Source organism: Pristis pectinata, chromosome 33 (assembly GCF_009764475.1).
Source record: "Pristis pectinata isolate sPriPec2 chromosome 33, sPriPec2.1.pri, whole genome shotgun sequence".
Classification (NCBI taxonomy): Eukaryota; Metazoa; Chordata; class Chondrichthyes; order Rhinopristiformes; family Pristidae; genus Pristis; species Pristis pectinata.
Window position 1 is genome coordinate 10,835,250 of NC_067437.1, and position 14,517 is coordinate 10,849,766.

The following is a 14,517-nucleotide window of genomic DNA, read 5'->3' on the forward strand; positions in this document are numbered from 1 at the left end:
TACCGAGGAGAGAAATAATGTTCTCTGCAGCTTGGTGCAGTAGGTTGCATTCTCACCTCTGACTTGAGGGTGCGGTGGGTTAAGTCCTACTCTAGGATTTGAGTGATAGCCTACACTAACAATGATGTCTGGGATGCTTCCATTCTGATGCAGTGGGTCTCTGCAGTTCCAAGAGGGTTCAGGATATTCAAGCTCCCAGAGAATGATCTGAACAGCAACAAAGATTTTTTTTTCCCCTCATCTCCTGGTTAATACCTCTCCCTTAATTATACAGGAACCAGGTTACAAAGCTGAAAATTTGATGACCCAAGTATTTCCAGAACTTAGTTTACACTTTAGATCCTCATCATTTAATTTTTCCTGCACACAAAGACCGATCATTTTCTTTCCCCACCCCATCCCTCTTCATAATTAAAACCCATTACATCTGTAACATTTTCCAGTTATGACTGAAAGTTTTCAATCCAAAATATTAAAACTCTCTCTCTAATGAAGCCACTTTATCTTTAGAATATTTCCAACATTTGCTGTCTATACATGGCAAAGTGACAGCTGATCTTTCACTCAATGACTTTTGAGTTACTATATTAACATGATCATTCCTCTTTCTGATACTAACGGCCAATAACACTCTTGACAAGAGCTGTGTTTGGATTGAAAATCAAAACCTGACCTAACCACACCCAATCCAAATCCGGCCAGAGCATCTTATTCCATACTCAAACCAGAGATGTTGCAGAATATTGCATCATCGCAAGTGATGCAGTCAGCTGACACCCACACCCATGCAGACAATCCAAGCATGGATGAAGTCCCTCATCCACCTCTCTCCCACCCCCCAAACTACCCGATCATCAGATGACATTGCCTTACTGTGGTACCAAGGCAAATTTGAAGCCAACACTGGAAAAGCAGCTCATTATTCTGGGCAACATCCCAGCCCAGACTCTTAGTGTATCACACCCTGCCACTAATATTCAGTCAAACTTGAAATCAGTTACTGAAAATAATTCTACCATGCTTTGTCAAGACACTCATTTGTTCCCTGGCTGATTGAATGCCTTACATAGTTGCCACACATTGACATATAGTTAAATTTATTTGGATAAAGTAAAAGCTGAGTGGCCCAGCACAACACAGCCTAATCCCTAATACACTGAAGAACACAACCAGGCCCAACCCAAGACACAATCATATCCCACTGGATTTTGGGTAGCCATGCTCTGCTTCAGAGCAATGAGTTTAGGATGTTTATGGAAGAATTGAGAAGTTATAGAAATGTATCTATTCTCTACCAGTAGAGACCTCACCTTCTCAAAGTAGGGTCCACTGTCTGTGGTGGGGGAATCTTTGGAATTTGATGGCCGGAATCCCGATCGATCCTTTCTCATCATTCCATTGTAATCCATGTTCATTCCTCTTTTGTCAGATTCCAGCTTTTTGTCTGGTAGACCACCTAGAAGAAACAGAAATGCAAAATTTTAACCATGGACACAAATCCAGTTAAACTGCGACCTCCCCCACCCCCCAGAGAGATAAGTAATTGCCCAACTGTATATAGTTGTTAGAAGACAGTATCATTAAGATCAGAAAACCATAGCTCCAATTCACATTCTGTGCTTAATTAACTAGAAGGATATTTAGACACAGGAAATAGGAGTAAGCCATACAGATCCCCCAAATCTGCTCCATCATTCAATATCCATATGCACTTTCCTAAGGGATTCCCATGTCCCTCAATTTCCTTGCTGCCCTAAAATCTATTATTCCCAGCCTGAATATACTTAACATTTCAACATCCATAGTCCCTGGGAGTAGAAAATTTCAAAGGTTTACAGCCCTCTAAAGATTTTTTTTATCTGCCCAAAATTAGTACTTATTCTGAGATTGTTCCCCCAGTTCTAGATTTGTCAGCCTGAGGAAATGGCTTCCAAGCATCTACACTACTAGTGGCTCTCAGAATCTGACGCATCTAAATCAGACCATCTCTTATTTTCCCAAACTCAGGAATAGGCCAAATTCTCCTCGTCCCAAGAATCAATTCAGTGAACATTGCTCCAACTCCAAGGCAAATATAATCCCTCATTAGGTATGGATATCAAAACTGCACACAGTACTCTTGCTGTGGTCTCAAAATCCTGCACAATCTCAGCAAGACTTCCTTACTTCTGCACTCAAACTCTCTTGCAATAAATGCCAATAAATCTTTTGCATCCCCAAACGTTCATAGTATTGTGGCGACTCACCGTCTAGTCGGGCGAACCGGCTCGGCAGTCGGGTCGCGCGGCGTCAGAGCGACGAGGCCCAAGATGGCGGCGGGCCTCGTCTTTCCGAGCGACGGGGAGAACCCGCGCGCGGGAAAGTCCTGATGACGTAGGACTTACGTCATTGCCGGTTGTTTTGGGCGGGAACATTCTCCCTTAAAGGGCCCGCGCAAGGTGGGAAAATAAACCAGTTCTGTTTGGCAATCCTCCGAGTAGTCTTGTTTTATTCCACGGTAGCAACCGCTACATTGGTGACCCCGACGGTCCAAACGGCTTTTGGACCCGCGAAATGGACGACAGCGCAGCAGCCAACACAGTGGCCCTCAAGCTGCCCACCTTTTGGACACTTCGGCCCAGCGTCTGGTTTGACCAGGCCGAAGCACAATTCCACCTTCGGCAGATCACCTCCGACTCCACGAAGTACTACCATGTGGTTAGCTCTCTGGACCAGGAGACAGCCGCCCAGGTTGGAGACTTCATCCAGTCGCCTCCGGAGGAAGATAAGTACCCGGCTTTCAAAGACCTTTTGATCCGGACCTTCGGCCTCTCCCGTCGTGAGCACGCCGCCCGCCTGCTTCATCTGGATGGCCTGGGGGACAGATCCCCATCCGCCCTAATGAAAGATGCTGGCATTGGCCGAGGGACACAAGCCATGCCTGACGTTCGAACAGGCCTTCCTCGAACGGCTCCCCGATGACATCCACTTGTTGTTAGCTGACGCCGACTTCAGCAACCCCCGTGAGGTGGCCGCCCGGGCAGATGTCCTGTGGAGGGCCAAGCGCGAGAGCGGTTCGTCCGTCAGTCAAATCACCAGGCCGCGAGCCCAACGCCCACCTCGCCCGGCCCCAGCAACCGAGCAGCCACGCCCCAGGAACGCAGACGACGACACGGGTGACCAGCTGTGCTTCTACCATCAGAGGTGGGGTGCGGAGGCCCGTCGATGCCGCCCACCCTGCAAGTTTCAGGGAAACGCCAGGGCCAGCCGCCGCTGATGGCTACGGCGGCTGGCCGCCGACAGAGCCTCCTCTTCGTTCAGGACAAGAAATCTGGACGGCATTTCCTCGTTGATACTGGAGCGGAGGTCAGTATTTTGCCCCCGACAGGCCGCGACACTCGTGACAGGCCACCAGGTCCTCTACTCAATGCCGCCAACCGTACAACGATACGGTCTTTCGGCACCCGTACGCTTCAATTACACTTTGGCGGCAGCCGTTTTACCTGGACCTTTACCCTTGCCACCGTCGCCCGACCACTCCTAGGAGCCGATTTCCTTCGGGCCCACAACCTGTTAGTCGACCTGCGAAGGAAGCGGTTAGTCCACTCTAGCACTCTCCGGACCTATCCCCTGGGAGAAATCAGCCCACCAGCCCCCGCGCCTGGACTCCATTTCCCTTTCTGGCGACGATTTCACCAAGCTCCTAGCCGAATGCCCATCGATTTTGGCACCTTCGTTTACAAATTCTAGGCCCACACACGGGGTACGACACCACATCATTACCACAGGGCCACCCCTTCATGCCCGAGCACGACGATTACCTCCAGACAAGCTCCGCCTGGCAAAGGAAGAGTTCTGTCACATGGAGGAGCTGGGGATTGTTCGCAGGTCAGACAGCCCCTGGGCTTCCCCCCTGCACATGGTCCCCAAAGCCACCGGAGGGTGGAGGCCCTGCGGCGACTACCGCAGGCTGAATGACGCCACCACCCCGGACCGCTATCCCATCCCTCACATCCAGGACTTCGCAGCGAACTTACACAGGGCCCACCTCTTTTCCAAAGTGGACCTCGTTAGGAGATACCACCAAATCCCGGTCCATCCGGATGATGTCCCCAAAACTGCGATTATCACCCCATTCGGCCTGTTCAAATTCCTTCGGATGCTGTTCGGCCTTAAGAACGCCGCGCAGACCTTCCAGCGGCTGATGGACGCGGTAGGCCGAGACCTGGACTTCGTGTTCATTTACTTGGACGACATACTGATCGCCAGCCGTAACCGCCAGGAACACCTTTCCCACCTCCGCCAGCTGTATTCCCGCCTCCGCGATTTCGGCCTCACGATTAACCCATCCAAGTGCCAATTCGGACTTGACTCTATCGATTTCCTCGGCCACAAAATCACCAGCGACGGGGCAACACCCCTACCCGCCAAGGTGGATGCTATCCGCCATTTTGCCCACCCCGACACAGTCCAAGGCCTACAGGAATTCCTTGGGATGGTCAACTTTTACCATCGTTTCATCCCTGCAGCAGCCCGTATCATGCGCCCTCTGTTTTCGCTGCTGGCTGGTAAGGGCAAGGACATCACCTGGACTGACGAGGCTGTGGCTGCTTTCGTTAAGGCCAAAGACGCCCTGGCAGACGCCACGATGCTGGTACACCCCAGGACTGATGTCCCGACTGCCCTCACGGTAGACGCGTCCAACACCGCGGTGGGTGGGGTACTGGAACAGCTACTCGAAGGCCGCTGGCAACCCTTGGCATTTTTCAGCAAGCACCTTAGACCGCCCGAACTGAAGTACAGCGCTTTTGATCGGGAACTTCTAGCGCTGTATCTGGCAGTCCGGCATTTCTGATACTTTCTAGAAGGCAGGCCTTTCACCGCTTTCACCGATCATAAGCCTCTGTCCTTTGCCTTCTCCGAAGTCTCCGATCCCTGGTCAGCTCGTCAGCAGAGACATTTATCCTACATTTCCGAGTTCACAACTGACATCCAACATGTCTCCGGAAAGGATAATGTCATTGCTGATGCACTTTCCAGACCAACCATCTACAACCTATCCTTGGGTGTCGACTACACGGCCCTAGCTGACGCACAGCAAGCCGACGACGAACTGCCCAGCTACAGAACCGCAGTCTCGGGTCTGCAGCTCCGAGATTTCTTGGTTGGTCCAGGTCAGCGGACCCTACTTTGCGACGTTGTGACTGGTCAGCCCCGCCCTATAGTCCCTGCAGCCTGGCGGAGACGCGTTTTTGACTCGGTACATGGGTTGGCGCACCCGTCCATCAGATCTACTGTCCGACTGGTCGCCAGCAAGTTTGTCTGGCATGGCCTGCGCAAACAGGTCAGTGAGTGGGCCAGGACTTGTCCGCACTGCCAGACGTCAAAAATCCAGCGACACACCAAGGTCCCACCACAGCAGTTCGAGCCTACCCGTAGGAGGTTCGACCACATACACGTTGACCTCGTGGGCCCTCTGCCGGTTTCAAGAGGAGCCCGGTACCTCCTTACCATCGTGGACCGGTTCACAAGGTGGCCTGAGGCAACCCCCCTGGCTGACATCACAACTGATTCCTGCGCCCGGGCGCTGCTCACAACTTGAGTCTCACGTTTTGGTGTTCCGGCCCACATCACTTCAGACAGAGGGACCCAATTCACTTCCAGTCTCTGGGCTGCATTAGCGAACCTGCTAGGGACGCAGCTGCACACCACCACGGCCTACCATCCTCAATCAAACGGGTTGGTGGAACGTTTTCACCGCCATCTGAAATCGGGTTGATGAGCTGCCTTGGGTCCTGCTCGGCATACGCACTGCCCCCAAAGAAGACCTCCGCACTTCGTCAGCTGAGCTTGTATACGGGGCGCCACTAGTTGTCCCTGGGGATTTCATACCTGCCCTTCGGGACCAAGGGGAACAACCCCCAGCAGTCCTACAAAGACTGCGCGAGAAGCTTGGCGCCTTGGCCCCGATTCCCACCTCACGGCACGGTCAAGCCCCATCCTGCCAGCCCAAGGAACTACGGGACTGTAAGTTTGTTTTCGTTCGCAGGGGCACACCTCGGGCGCCATTGCAACGACCATATGAGGGACCATTCCGAGTCATACGGAATAACGGATCCATTTTTATTTTGGACATTGGAGGCAGGGAACAGGTTTTCACAGCGGACCGCCTCAAACCGGCCCATTTGGATCTGCAACAGCCTGTCGAGGTTGCCGCGACGCAGAGGCCGCCCCCCTAAGCGGCAGCTGGCACAGCCCACGGACCTTGGGGACTGTCTCGCCGGTTCTGGGGGGGGGGGGGTTGTGTGGCGACTCACCGTCTAGTTGGGCGAACCGGCTCGGCAGTCGGGTCGCGCGGCGTCGGAGCGACGAGGCCCAAGATGGCGGCGGGCCTCGTCTTTCCGAGCGACAGGGAGAACCCGCGCGCGAAGAAAGTCCTGATGACGTAGGTCTTACGTCATTGCCGGTTGTTTTGGGCGGGAACATTCTCCCTTAAAGGGCCCGTGCAAGGCGGGAAAATAAACCAGTTCTGTTTGGCAATCCTCCGAGTACAGTTTTGTTTTATTCCGCGGTAGCAACCGCTACAGTATCTGCATTCTTACTTTGAGTTTCATGAACCAGTACACCAATATCTTTTGCACACCAACATATAATAGTTTATCATTCATATTTTTCATACAAAAGTAAGCAATCTCACATTAAACTCCACCTGTTACTTTCTTGCATTTGTGCTCAACTCATCCATATCTCTTTGGAGATTCTGTGACCACCTTACAGCTCACATCTTGATCTACCTTTATTAACAAACTGAAAAGAAAAACTGGAGCACAATGTGTCCTAGGCATTGGTGGTATTATGCTTGGGCACTCAACAGGTAATTGCCGCAGTGGAATCCCACTTGAATGCCAGCCAGGCTGCAGAAGACTAACATTCATATATATTGATAAATTTATGGACCCATCTCACTTTATGGTTCCATTTAAAGGAAGGGCCATGTTATTGAGACCGGAAAATCCAAACAAAAACTTCAGATGCAGGAAATCTGATATAAAAACAGAAAATGCTAGAAAAACTCAGTAAGTCAGGCAGATTCAGATTCTGTGGAAAGAGAAACATGTGATAAAGGGTCCCACCTGAAACTCTTTCAGAGATGATGCCTGACCTGCTGAGTTTTTCTAGCATTAATCAAGGTCTGAACTGCATCCAGATAACATTTAGCATCCAGGAGCAAAGGTAGTAAGATTGCAATCACATCAATTTTCAACTTCAGCACTGTCTATCACTTGAATGTTAGCTGATAAGGGTACAATTTAGTACAAGTACCAGATCTACAATCTTTTGCCTGCCTGAAATAACCCATCTATATCCTGTTTAATACTCACCAACAGTTAAGTCCATTTTGTTACCAACACTGTCTTCAGAAGACTCCCTCTGCAAACAAGAGCAAAGATACCATGAATACAAATAAAACAGTAAACTGTTAAAATCAGTTTCCTGTTGTCACTTATTGCTAGATTTCTTTCAAACACAATCATATCTCAAAAACTGTAGGAAACATTAATGTTTGATAATTAGTCCTGTGTAGGCTCAGTATATTTCTGTCTATTCAACAAAAGAGGAAAAATGTTTTACACAATTGTTAAAGGCTAAATTTGACCTCCAGTTGAAAAGATGAACATTAAGCAACTAACCCATGCACCATTAACTTAAGTGTTTTGAAATAACAAGGATTTACAGTTAAAGATACTCCAGCCATTTCCAATTTAACTTCTTAGCTTATTTATAAGTACAGGCATAGGTAGATCAGTCAAAAAGTACAGTATTTCCTCCATATACTAATATGCATTTATGAACCAACAACACAAACCTTATTGAAAAATAGCAAACTGAATACAGTTCTGAATCAAATGGTAAGCACATTAAAAACACTGTATTAGTAACTAACTCAGCAAAACCTTTAAGACTTACCTCTTCTGCTTTCATGCCTCCTTTTGGACATTGTATCCCAAGTATACAACAAATAAAACCCTCTACTATCAATTTCCTACTCAGCATCTCCCCAGAAACTGAAGGTCCTTTGCATATTTTGTTTGTATTACTAGAAACAACCCAAGTAAGTGCCTCCCAAACTTCAGGCTGAAAACTAGCAGTTGTAATCTCTAGGATCAAACAGGGATAACCCTAAAGCAAATAAATAACCCCAATCATTTTAAAGACTGTTTTAGGTAATAAATAAATGCTGCCTGTAACCCAATATTGTCATTTTATGGTATACACCTCCTGAGTACAGCTGGCTTGCGTGACAGAATATGGCAGTAAACTTTACTGCTAAAGATTAGAAATTATTTGTCTTGTGAGGGACTGGAGGAATCAATAAACAAGTATGAGCCAATGCAAGATTTTAGAGTCTCTGAACTGGATGCCATAATCATAGCAGAACCGCAGATCATGTAATGATCAATGTCGTCATGAGGATTAGTGTGTGTAATTTACAACATTAAGCCTACTGCTGACCAAGCCTCATTACTCTAAGCCTCTTGTGACATAGAGGCCGTGTTGGCTGTAGTAGAAAACATAACAAAATGAGCTGTATAAATCTTCCTGGATCATTTTATTATTATATTTAGTCCATTTGAAGTGTTAAAAGCACCCAGTGGCATAATTATTGATCTTTTCTATCTAAATTAATGCTTCAGCAAGACCGAGTATGTTACATTTTGAGCTATATAACACCAATTTAAAGTTTCAGAGTCTAAAGACATAATACTGGTGGTGGCAGTAACTGTTGGTGCAATTTGAGATAACAAATTAAGGACAATGCACAGGAAGTGAATTGCACATCAAAGCTTGTGGTTCTTTTCTGCTGCGTTTTGTGCATTGCAACAACTAACACTTATTTTTTGCAGTGGAGAATAAATATGCAATGACTTTGTAATGATATTTTTATTTGGTTCTGAATGGCACAACAACGCACTACAGATCATTTCAGTCTATTTTTTGTTACAAAACTACTTTTTTTGTCACGAGGCTTACAGTGATAAGGCTAGTCAGCAATAGGCTTAATGTGATAAATTTAACTGGCAAAGCAGGTACATCGGCGCTTCAGCATGTTCAGTAAAGCTGCTCTTACCAGTAATCCCATTTTGGAAAATTGCGAAGAGAGAGGGTTTATCCATGTGTCATTGTTCCCACCTTTCATGGAGCCCTAGAGGAAAGAGGAAAAATAATAATAAAATCAGTTGAGTTGAAACCATTAAGCTGCCCTTTTCATTTCAGACATTGATGCTGTGAATTTTCTGCATTTGCTAATCTTTCAGATTTCTGGTGCTAAAGTCTTTCATTATTTCATTCAACTGATTTAAACCTGTCTGAACTACAATGTCATTTCTCCCCTTTCCCCAGAATTGCATAGGTACCTTGAAAATTTACAAGTCTTGCCTAATTTCATGGACTAGGTCACAAAAAGGATTACTTCGCAATTTGCTTTTTTTCAACGTCATTTCCTTTTTGCAGAAAAGGCAGTCTAAAACTTGCAAAAGGGAAAGTCATTTCCCTGAAATTACAGGACAGAAATGTTATCATGGGTGATATCGGTACATTTAAACCAATTGTTCTTCATGGTTTATCATCACATTTTATGAAACAAAATTGTCATGAAGTACATGGGATGCACATTTTCCCCCAATGAACCAAGCAGCTACCACAGGCCATGTAACGTCACCAGAACCTAATATAACACAACAGGGGCAGGGTGCAGCCTGAAATTACTTCAGCCAGTATGCCTGTTAGATGTAATGTTAAACCATAGACCATTATAAACAACATATTTGAGAACTATCAACCCTGGGAGCTGGCAGCATGAACACAACATAAAAGTAGAGAGTAGTCTTTGTACAATTATTCACTCACACTTGTTAATTTGTACTGGTTTCCGGTTAATCAATTCCTCAAATTTTAGCAGTCACATTTGTGTTCAAATCCCTCCATGCTCTCGGCCCTACCTACCTCCACAACCTCCTTCAGTCCTTGACTTTCCAACTTTCACCTAACTGCCCCGAACTGAATTGCTCCATCACTGACTGCCGTGCTTCAGTGTCTAGGCTCTGGACTCTGCAATTCACCCCAAAGCCTTCCAGACCCTTGTTCACTTCACAGCTGGTTTCAAAATATACTTCTTTGACTAAGATTTTGGTGAGAATCTTTTTATCTTACAAAGTATCAATTCTTTAAAAGGGTCGTGAAAAATTTGACATTTGCTATATAAAGTCAAACTGTTATTGTTGCATCATCATTCGAATGTACAGAACACAAGAAAACAGGAGCAGGAACAGACCACGTGACCCCTCAAGCTTGCCCCACCATTCAATACAACCACAGCTAGTCTGCCCCAGGCTTCAACTGCTCTTCTGTGCCAGATCCACATAGACCTCAATTGTCAATGAAGTCAAAAAGTGACCTACTTCCTCTTTAAATACCTCCAGTGAATCAAGCCTGCACAACCCTCTGTGGTAGACAATTCCAGTAAATTCAACAACCTCCGCAGGAAGAAATTCCTACGCACCTCAGTTATAAATGGCTGCCCCCTAATCTTGTAACTGCGTCCCTTGCTTTGACTCTCTTTGGTTAACAGAAACATCTTATACCCTGCTCCCTTAGGATCTTATTTGCTTTAATAAGATCACCCCTTATTCTTCTAACTTAAAAGAGTACATATCCAATTTCTTTAGCCGTTTGTGATAGGATAGAATTAGCCAAGAGGATCCTTTCTGGATAGTATCATTCCTAGTATATCTTTCTTAAATCAGGGTATTCCAGGTGCGAGCTCATCATCATCCTGTACAATTATAACAATACTTCTCTATTTCTAAATTCCAAATCCCTTGCAATAAAAGCCAATGTGCCATTTGCTTTCCTAACCACTTGCTGCATCTGCCTACTAAACCTTTGCGATTCACACACAATAACACCTAGACCTCTCTACGTCGCTCATTTGCAATTAGATGTCTCTTCATTTCTTCTTGCCAAAGTGTATGATCTCCACTTTCCCACATTAAACTCCATCTGCCAAGTTTTCACCACTCACTTAACCTATGTCCTGCAACAGAGTATAAATATCCTCATTACAGCATGCCCTCCTAGCTGTTTTCATGGCATCAGAAAACTCTGATGCCTTGTACTTTTCCATCTCCTCCAAATCATTAAATATAGATAGTAAATAATCAAGGGACAAGAGCCAATCCTTGGAGCACTCCACTAGTGACATCCTTTTAGCCTGAAACAGACTTGTGTCTTCTGTGTGAACACATTAATATACATAGCTCTTATCTTGTGTATCAGTGTTTTATGTAGCACCTTGTTAAAGACCTTCTGGAAACAAGCAGTCTCAGTTGCAGGAAAGCCCTCATTACTGGAGATTACACAAATGAAAGATGACCTTTTGGGAACATGACGTTTGAGAGTATTGAATGGGATGGGTCTAGTGGGTAGCGAATGATGCAGTAGACTTGAGACGATAAATGGCCTTCTTTGCTCTTATTTCCCCTGTTAGCCATATTACTTCAGAACTGCCATTTCTTCACAATACAGGTGACCCCCATGTTATGGACATTCAGATTACAGAAATTCATCCTTACAGAATTCACAAATCACTACCCAAAAATTTGAGATAGGGAATAAAATTCACTCACTGAATTTATGTGAAAAAGTAAATAAACAAGATTTTTTTTCGACTCGTGTTTCTTGACACATGCACAGATGACACAGCCTCGCGTTAGGAAACAGGTTGTTCTCTAGGAACGCAACCCTTCTGTAATGCGGAGGTCACAAGTAGGCAACCCTTTCTAACTGGAAACAAATAATCAATTTAATACCAATTTGTTTGAAGTACATGCAGACTGTTGGTGGTGCAGCCCAGAAAAATTACAAGTAAAACTACAAGAGGAGCACTGTTATTGCTAGCATAATAGCAACTGCTCAGCTCATTAGTCTGAGTTGCACTTGTACAGTGCCAGGATTCAGATGAAATAATATTCACTGCAATCCTCCAATCTGTTTACCAATTTAAACAAAACTCTGCACAAATCCTACTGTGATCCAAATTACACAAGTTTTTAGCAGCACTGATAAATCAGAAATACAAATGATGCACAATTTCAGCACACAACAAAAAATGATCTGACCGCCTAAATGAGTTTAGTTTTTGCAATTATTTTGAAAACTGGTAAAGCTTTATTACTGTAATATCTATTTTGGCAGTACCACTAATAAAGATCCAACACCTTGAGAAAGCTAGACATGCTTTGCACTATTGCAAATATTCACCCCACCAGGTTTGTGGCTCATAAAGAACATGTGCATGACAATCCCACCTGTGCATTTACATATTTTAAAGAAACAATGAATTAAATTCAAAGGTACGCCTTCAACAGCCTAACACTATACAATAGAAATAAATGATCTTAGCTAGAACTGCATCAGAAAATATGACCAATTTCTTGGACCTTATTTGAAATCCACACTCAAAGAAAGGGGATGATATTACTCAGTTTGTTTCTGTTACTTACATATCTATCTTTGTACAAAAATATAACTCTGCACCATCTCGGAAACTGCACAACCTCACATTGTGCACCTAAAAATGATTTGTTAAAACATTCAGAACTCTTTTGCAAACCTCCTCTCCCCCACCCTACATGTCAGATTGGGTTTTCTAGTTGTTGTAACCATAAATTGGGGGGGGGGGAGTAGTGGGGGGGAGGAGAGACTGCGTAAGCTGAAAACTTGAAATACAACTGGGAGGTTCCCAGCAAGTTGGCAAGTGAACAAGTTACATTACCTGGGATCTCCTGACTTGAACTTTTTGCAGATGACAGCAAATCTAAGGTACTTCCAAACCTTCCCAACCACACACACCCCCCCCACACACACAATTGCTAGACTTCCTTTTTGCTTGACAATGCATTAGTGCCATCAAATGATACATCAAATACAGAGGTTAAGTCACACAGATGTTACTGTTTGCTTAAACTATTAAGTAAATTAAATTTTCCAAGAACCAAATGGCACAGTAGGGAACAGCACACAAAGCAAGAGGCTGCCACAGCTTCTGTTTAGACAGTGGACTGGAATCAGGTTCCCAAAAATGAGAAGATATTTTACAATCTGCTCATCTTCACAACTTTTCCTTTCTTACCTTGTGAATTTTCTTCCCGCCTGAGGTCCAGTTAGATGAGTTGTAGGGTGAACTACTCTCCTGAGTTCCAGTACTGTTCCACAGGCCCATTGGACCATCATCTTCTTCCTCCCAGCTTGGGGGACGAGCATTTGCCACAGCAGGTCGATCACCACCTCCCCACCCATCCTGCATTGATTTTGAACCTGAAAGGACACATTCAGCATTTTAAACCTCAGAAGAATTTAAAACAATTTATAAATTAACTTCCAAAGAAACAAAAATCACTGGACGCAAGTTCCTGATCACTCAACCATCTAAGGCGATAAATAACTGCAACAGAACAAGAAGGTTCCAAGTCAGCTATCAGGCGTGGAAGTCTGAGAAAAGGAAAAAAATTCCCACAGCAATTGATCAACTGTTTGAAAGAATGCTAACAAAATTAGAGTTAAAAAGGAAAGTTATACACAGCTAAAAACAAACAATTTCTAGGTGCATGAAACATTGGCATTAGTCCTAAATGCTGAATTGGCTTTTAAAAAGTACAACTAAAACATCCTCTGTTTAGTATTTCAATTGATCAAGTAAATAGAAACAGCAGGTGATCAGGGATTCCCAGCCTCAGTGAGATAACTAGGTTACTCAAGCTCACTGAAGCTATGCACCAGTACACTGAATCCAAACATCTTGCTGAGAAAGTATTAAGCAATGGACAGGAAAACTACATCATGGTATGAAGCCCAACTTCAGTAATTCCAGAAACTTCCAAATTAAGCATAGGTAGCCTGTTATCAAGCTGTGTTTGAAAGACCTAATCTATGACAGGCAGAATGACCTTCATTGCAACTTGAAATTCCAAGTTTTAATGGATTTTAAAGCCTTTTTTTTTAGTATTTTACATGAACAGTCATTGCTCTACTTGTGTGACTTCCTGCACATGGAGCACAGATGATGCAGCTCCAATCTCTTATTCACACCGTTGTATAATATTCACTGTGATATAACATTCATTCAATTCATATATTACACACCCACTTTTATACTCAGGTGCATGCCAACAGAGGTATAATCTCTTTTCATGCTGTTGCATTAGTTGTGCAACTTTGTAACAAATCAGTGGACTGAATGCACTTGTAGGAAATCTCTTTTCCTCATCAAAGAAACATAATTCTGAGAATCCCAGCAGCCTTCTGGTGAGCAGATTGCTGAAGTGGCTATTTTTTTTTAAGTGTAGTTTTGGAAATGAAGCACTAGCAAACTTTCAGTTTTATGTGCGTTTGGCCTTACAGATATGCCCTTAACCAATGGTCTTTCAGCTGAGCAGATTGGGGCTAAAGCTGTGGGGAAAGGCACGGAATGGCAGCCAT

At 44.7% G+C, this 14,517-nt stretch overlaps 1 protein-coding gene across 3 annotated transcripts in view; it reads right to left on the reverse strand.

Moving 5' to 3' along the window:
* Window positions 1–14,517, reverse strand: part of tnrc6ba (trinucleotide repeat containing adaptor 6Ba) — a 166,157-nt gene that overhangs the window by 27,944 nt on the left and 123,696 nt on the right. For all 3 annotated transcript variants that reach the window (XM_052043407.1, XM_052043406.1, XM_052043408.1), the window contains 4 exons: window positions 13,172–13,356; window positions 9,110–9,184; window positions 7,362–7,410; window positions 1,311–1,456 (listed from right to left, as the gene is read on the reverse strand). In XM_052043407.1, the coding sequence (XP_051899367.1) occupies window positions 1,311–1,456; window positions 7,362–7,410; window positions 9,110–9,184; window positions 13,172–13,356 (455 nt within the window). The remainder of the gene's footprint in view (window positions 1–1,310; window positions 1,457–7,361; window positions 7,411–9,109; window positions 9,185–13,171; window positions 13,357–14,517) is intronic.